The sequence below is a fragment of the Procambarus clarkii genome, chromosome 35, assembly GCF_040958095.1.
Source record: "Procambarus clarkii isolate CNS0578487 chromosome 35, FALCON_Pclarkii_2.0, whole genome shotgun sequence".
Lineage (NCBI taxonomy): Eukaryota > Metazoa > Arthropoda > Malacostraca > Decapoda > Cambaridae > Procambarus > Procambarus clarkii.
The window spans coordinates 26,395,688-26,402,626 of NC_091184.1; the positions used below are offsets into that span (position 1 = coordinate 26,395,688).

General features: G+C 47.4%; 1 protein-coding gene across 1 annotated transcript in view; it reads left to right on the forward strand.

Moving 5' to 3' along the window:
- The window catches only part of LOC138371159 (tripartite motif-containing protein 5-like), a 78,631-nt gene extending 72,084 nt beyond the window's left edge, over window positions 1–6,547 (forward strand). The window contains exons 3-4 of the mRNA XM_069335995.1: window positions 2,194–2,895; window positions 6,299–6,547. Coding sequence (XP_069192096.1) covers window positions 2,194–2,895; window positions 6,299–6,547 — 951 coding nt within the window. The remainder of the gene's footprint in view (window positions 1–2,193; window positions 2,896–6,298) is intronic.
- The last annotated feature ends 392 nt before the right edge of the window (window positions 6,548–6,939 follow it).

Consider the following 6,939-nt stretch of genomic DNA (forward strand, 5'->3'; position numbering starts at 1 on the left):
CATCTTCAGTTTAGTTTTCATTACTTGCAAAATGAAGACACATGAGGAGTATCGCAAATCTGTCTCGAGACATATATTTCCCGAACAATGGTGTTGGAACAGTCTGGTCTTTGCACCAATAACGGTCGAGTACATGTTTGACACAATGCTTCATCAACATACACAGTGCCAAAAACACATACATTTCACCTAAAGTTGTATCTTTCCATGGTTGTAATTGTGAAAAATTGGATAACTCCTCACGAATGAGATCAGCTGCATATTTGTTCATTTCCTGAACAATATGTTGCATGAGCGGCTCATCAAAATATGCAGTAAAGTAGTCCACTTCAAACATATCGTCACCTGTATCAGGGAAAAGGTCTGTAATCCCAACATCTGAATTGTCAAAGGCAGTAATTTCTGGAACAAAATCTGTCCCATCACTCTACACATATACACCTGGTGTCTTTTGAGAGGCAACAGCGGCACCACGGCCAGGAATCCATGGACCAGGAAGTGAAGCCCGTCTAGAAACAGTACGGGTGGGAAGGGACGATGAGGGAAAATTAGGTGATGTTGAGGGGCTTTGTTCGTCAGTGTCCCCATGTGGTGCCATGCGGTGCCGCATGGTTGGACTAGATGCTGCTGACACAACAAAATGTTGCTTGGCAACACCACACACTCCACTGGCACCAGTGGCAGCAAAACTATTATCTGATTCTAAATCACTAAAACCAGAAAATGATTCACCTCTCTCCGAATTGTCGACCAAAACATAGAAATCTGACAAAGTAACACATGAACTATGTGGATTGGCATGAAGTGATGTCAATTGTGGGCGGGGAGGCATGGGTGAGGAGCTAGGCCTAGCCCTCGTGGCACCAGCATGTTCACTCGGAGTAGTCAATATCAGGTTCATCACCATCCAGGAAAAAATTCTGATTAATTTCATCCTCAGTGAAAGGCCGCTATGTACGCTTTGCTGAGCGGGGTCGGTTGGTGGAACATGATGCACTCGCCATGGTCTCTGTCGGGCAACTGAGGCCTGCAGTCAATGGCGGCCTATGCTGGATTTTTTCCCCAGGTGGTGTCTGTTTACATTCGGGGTCGACTTAACTATAGCTGCTCCTATCCCTCACGGGGCATTTCAAATTGTTCGCTAGACCCTCAATCATATATGTATGAATTGAGCAGTTTTGGGAAAGTTACTACCATCGTATATGTATGTATGTATTGCGTGGTTTAAGGGTTAATCCTATGTTCCCGGGGCATTTTCCGCTGTTCTGTCTCTTTCAGCAGATTGGGATGGTCTGGCACATGACTGGTTTGGTCTACTCCTTTGCTCTTCGTGTCTGGTCTTTTTGGCGTGGGTGTATCACCACTTGTGTGGTGATCAGGTGGGTTCATTGAAGGTGTCTCACCTGCGAGCTTCGTCTCGGCGATAATATGAAGTTTCTTGGTGTTTTTGTCACCATTTCCTCTCTCTTTGTAGGCTGTCTTCTATTTCTGTTCGGGTTGTTTTGTCCTTTCTTTCTTGGCTTTTTCATGATCATCATTTGATGCTTATTACTATCGCCTCTTATCTTGCAGCGCTGGTGGAGCCACTCCAGCTTGTGTTTAGGGTGGATATCATTTCCGCCCCATTCTGCAAGCTTTCTCATGTATAGTTTCACCTCTGGCCAGCTGATGCGCTGCCGGAACCGTCTTGGTCCTTGGACTGGGTGCTCTCTTTTGCCCTCTTTTCCTCGGTTTGTGGTGGCCCCTTCAGTTCAAGATTGTTTTTAAAGGTTCTGTTTCTGTTGGCATTGGCCTCTGGGGGTCGGGTTGGTGAGCTTCATGCTCTCCTGCACAGGGGTTTTGCTCTTTCAGTCTTGGTGGTCGGTTTGTTCAGTTGCAGCCGTCTATTTCTTTTCTGGTGGAGATTGAGACGGCGGCTTTCTGGAGGGGGTCCTTAGAACATTGATGCTTGGTTGATCAGGCTGGGAGTACATCATGTGTTGGGTCTGGTTGCGGCTCTCCGCCGTTATCTGCACACCTTGGCCTCAGTGGCCGGTTAGCAGTGCGAATTGAGAGTAGTGCAAATACCGAGGTTCCTCTGTACAAAGAAATTATGAAAATATTATGTAATTTTTATCAGGAAATATTGTGCAGTACTGTAATATTATTTTTCGTTGTAAATACATCTAGATTTACCAAATATTTTATCCACAGGATAACAAGCCAGAGGAATGTTCAGTGTGTTTTAACTATTATGATGACAATCAGCTACGCCCTCGCACACTGCCGTGCGGCCACACATTCTGCTCCCAGTGTATTGACAATGCTATCAAGAATGGTCAGCTGACCTGCCCCAGCTGCCGTGGCCAGCACGCTGCCACAGCTGCTACTCAGTTCCCAATTAACTATACTGTGGAGGCTTTTGTTAGGAAACTCAAAAATATTCAGCTAACAACTGAGGAAGTAGTGCCAGCAAAACGTTATGAAGGTCCCGCCAGAGGCATCAGTAAGAAGTTACGTTCCCTGGTGCAGGAGCAGAAGAGCATCATCAGCAGCCTCATTACTAGCTGTGAAGAGGTACTGTCCCAGCTGGGGGAGTACCGGGGGCAGCTGGGGGACTGGAAGACTCACCACCTCCAGCTCCAGGACAGACTCTATGCTCTGGTAGAGCAGAACAAGTCAGCAATGAAGCTCTTGGAACTGGAGGATACAAGTGTGGTGGATATGACAACACAAGGAGAGGAAGGGAAGACTCAGCTGCAGGCCATGTTGGGGAGCCTCAACACAGTCAACACCCCACAAGAGGTTGACACAACCATAGACACAGCTGATGGGTGCAGCATGAAGGTAGAAGATTGGCTCCAGAAGTGCCGGGAACTCTTCCCAAATGTCAAGACTGTCCACACCTCAGTGAAGGTATGCTGCTGAAGGTCACATTGTTCTCACCCAAGTGAGTGTAGTATTGCCTCTATATAAACACTTTTGACATAGAGACACATCAAGATCAGAGTTGACTATATATAGGAAACTTTTTGCTCTAACACCTGAAACATTTTTATTAATAAAGTCAACTGTCATCTTGGTTGTCAACTGTCAACTCTACACTGTGGTCAGTGTAGAGAAACATTACTTATATTGTCAAATTACTTTACTCAATCTGATGATTCATTATAGTCCAGTTACTTTACTCAGAGCCTGATGCTTCATTATAGTCCAAGTTCCACATTAATGTTTGTGTTGGTAATGACATGTGCAGGAGACCATCAGGGCGGCCCTGGAGATGATGACCACAGAGACAGGTGCCACAGCTGACCCCATACACCTGGGAGACTCAGCCTCCACCATTAATGTTTGTGTTGGTAATGACAGGTGCAGGAGACCATCAGGGAGGCCCTGGAGATGATGACCACAGAGACAGGTGCCACAGCTGACCCCGTACACCTGGGAGACTCAGCCTCCACCATTAATGTTTGTGTTGGTAATGACAGGTGCAGGAGACCATCAGGGAGGCCCTGGAGATGATGACCACAGAGACAGGTGCCACAGCTGACCCCGTACACCTGGGAGACTCAGCCTCCAGCATCATGGATAAAGTTTACGAAATCACTGGAGAGATCCACCAGAAGCAATTAACAGTAAGTTTTTTATTTTCTCTCATAGGTCATATCATATGATATTGAGTTGCATTTTGAGGAGAGGAAGCCTGTTCCTAGGTTTATCGAGGTTCCCCAAGGTCTACTACTGACTTTCCTTAACATACAATGCACAATAGTTGCCTAACTCATGGATAAATATTTACTGGTAGGTGAACAGAGGCAACAGGTGAAAGGAAACATGTGAACCATTTCTGTCCTGCATGGTGATTAAACCTGTGATCCTCTGTTGAACCCGGGATCCTGACTCCCTCACAAAGGCGCAGAGTCAGCCAGTAGAGGGAGGCTGTAGCTACAGGTCCCGCACCAACCCTTTGCCAGTAGAGTGGGGGCTGGAGCTACAGGTCCAGCACAACCCCTTGCCAGTAGAGGGGGGCTGGAGCTACAGGTCCAGCACCAACCCCCTGCCAGTAGAGGGGGGCTAAAGCTACAGGTCCAGCACCAACCCCCTGCCATTTTGTGATAGCTCACAAAATGAGGTCAATGGGAATAACTGGAAAAGTAGGACGCTGGATACTCAATTTCCTGTCGAACAGAACACAAAGAGTAACAGTCAATCAGATAAAATCGAGTCCAAGCGATGTTAAAAGCTCTGTACCTAAAGGTACAGTCCTTGCACCGCTACTGTTCCTTATTCTCATATCTGATATAGACAAAAATACACGCCACAGCTTCGTGTCGTCCTTTGCAGATGACACAAAAATCAGCATGAAAATTACCTCCGCTGAAGACATTGAAAAACTACAAGCAGATGTCAACAAAGTTTTTGATTGGGCAGCAGAAAATAACATGATGTTTAACAGTGATAAATTTCAAGTACTCAGGTACGGCAAAAATGAGGATCTGAAACATAATACAGGGTACAAAACACAATCGAATCTCCCCATAGTAGAAAAACAGCATGTCAAGGATTTGGGAATAATGATGTCCGACGATCTAACGTTTAGGGAGCATAACCAAGCAAATATCGCGTCAGCCAGAAAAATGATCGGATGGATTACGAGAACTTTCAAATCCAGGGAACCCATCACAATGGTTGTACTCTTCAAGTCACTTGTGTTGTCCCGTCTCGAGTACTGCTCAGTACTCACTTCCCCCTTCAGAGCAGGAGAGATTGCTGAATTAGAGGGAATACAGAGAACATATACGGCACGCATAAACGAGATAAAACACCTAAATTATTGGGATCGTCTCAAAGCTCTCCAAATGTACTCTCTAGAAAGGAGACGAGAGAGATACCAAATAATATACACATGGAAAATACTGGAGGGTCAGGTCCCAAATCTACACAGTAAAATAACAACGTACTGGAGTGAACGATATGGAAGAAAATGCAAGATTGAACCAGTGAAGAGCAGAGGTGCCATAGGCACAATCAGAGAGCACTGTATAAACATTAGGGGTCCGCGGTTGTTCAACGTCCTCCCAGCGAGCATAAGAAATATTGCCGGAACAACCGTGGACATCTTCAAGAGAAAACTGGACGGTTTTCTAAGAGAAGTTCCGGATCAGCCGGGCTGTGGTGGGTACGTGGCCCTGCGGGCCGCTCCAAGCAACAGCCTGGTGGACCAAACTCTCACAAGTCGAGCCTGGCCTCGGGCCGGGCTTGGGGAGTAGAAGAACTCCCAGAACCCCATCAACCAGGTATCGACCAGGGGCTTAAGCTACAGGTCCAGCGCCAACAAACTGCCAGTAGAGGGGGGCTATAGCTACAGGTCCAGCACCAACCCATTGCCAGTAGAGGGGGGCTGGAGCTACAGGTCCAGAACCAACCCCCTGCCAGTAGAGTGGGGCTGGAGCTACAGGTCTAACACCAACCCCTTGCCAGTAGAGGGGGGCTGGAGCTACAGGTCCAGCACCAACCCCTGCCAGTAGTGTGGGGGGGGGGGCTGGAGCTACAGGTCCAGCACCAAACCCCCTGCCAGAAGAGGTGGGCTGGAGCTACAGATCCAGCACCAACCCCGTGCCAGTAAAAGTTGGCTGGAGCTACAGGTCCAGCACTAAAATTCCTGCCACTATAGGTGGGCTGGAGCTACAGGTTCAGAACCAACCCCCTGCCAGTAGAGGGTGGCTGGAGCTACAGGTCCAGAACCAACCCCCTGCCAGTAGAGGGTGGCTGGAGCTACGGGTCCAGAACCAACCCCCTACCAGTAGAGGGGGGCTGGAGCTACAGGTCCAGAACCAAACCCTTGCCAGTAGGGGGGGGGGGGGGCTGGAGCTACAGGTCCAGCACCAATCCCCTGCAAGTAGAGGTGGGCAAGAGCTACGGGTCAAGAACCAGCCCCTTGCCAGTAGAGGGGGGCTGGAGCTACAGGTCCAGAACCAACCCCCTGCCAGTAGAGGGGGTCTGGAGCTATATATCCAGGACCAACCCCCTGCCAGTAGAGGGGGCTGGAGCTGCAGGTCCAGCCCCAACCCCCTGCCAGTAGAGGGGGGCTGGAGCTATAGGTCCAGCACCAACCCCCCAGCCTTCATACTCAGACCATAAGCTCATTGAAGTGCGAACTAGCATAAATAACGGTAGTAGGTCTAAGAGACCCAACAAGCGAGAAGGAATATTCAATCAATTCAATTTCAACAATAGGAGGATTGACTGGGAAAAAATAAATGTAGATCTTGCAACCATTCAATGGGAGACGGTCTTAAGCGACAAAACTCCCTAACAGGGAATAGCTGAACTGACAGCTGAAGCTTATGAGGTCTGCTTGAAGCACGTGCATGTGAGGAGGGGCAGAGAGAGGTCCACTTTAGAAAGAGAACGCAGACGACTGTACAGGAGAAGGAAAAGAATAACGGAAATGCTTCGGCAGACACAACTATCACAAGCAAGGAAAATAAGCCTAAGCAGGGATATCGAAGAAGTAGAACAAACGTTGAAGCGATCATATGAGTCTGAGGAAATGGAATTGGAGTAGAAAGCTATACAAGAGATACGGAAAAATCCGAAATATTTTTTCACATACGCAAAATCAAAATAAAAAACATCGACCAGTATTGGACTGTTAATTACAAATGAAGGTACGTACACAGAGGACAACAAAGAGATTAGTGAAATTCTAAGAGGCCAGTATGAGGCTATGTTTAGCACACCAATAAATAACATGAAAGTTGATGACCCAGACAGCTTCTTTATGAATGACATTCAAGCTGCAGATAATATAACGGATATTATCTCAAACTCGGAAGACTTTGAAAGAGAAATTGACAATATGCCTATGCACTCAGCTCCTGGGCCTGACTCATGGAATTCAATATTCATAAAGAAATGTAAAGTACCAGTAGCGCGAGCACTCAGCGTAATATGGAG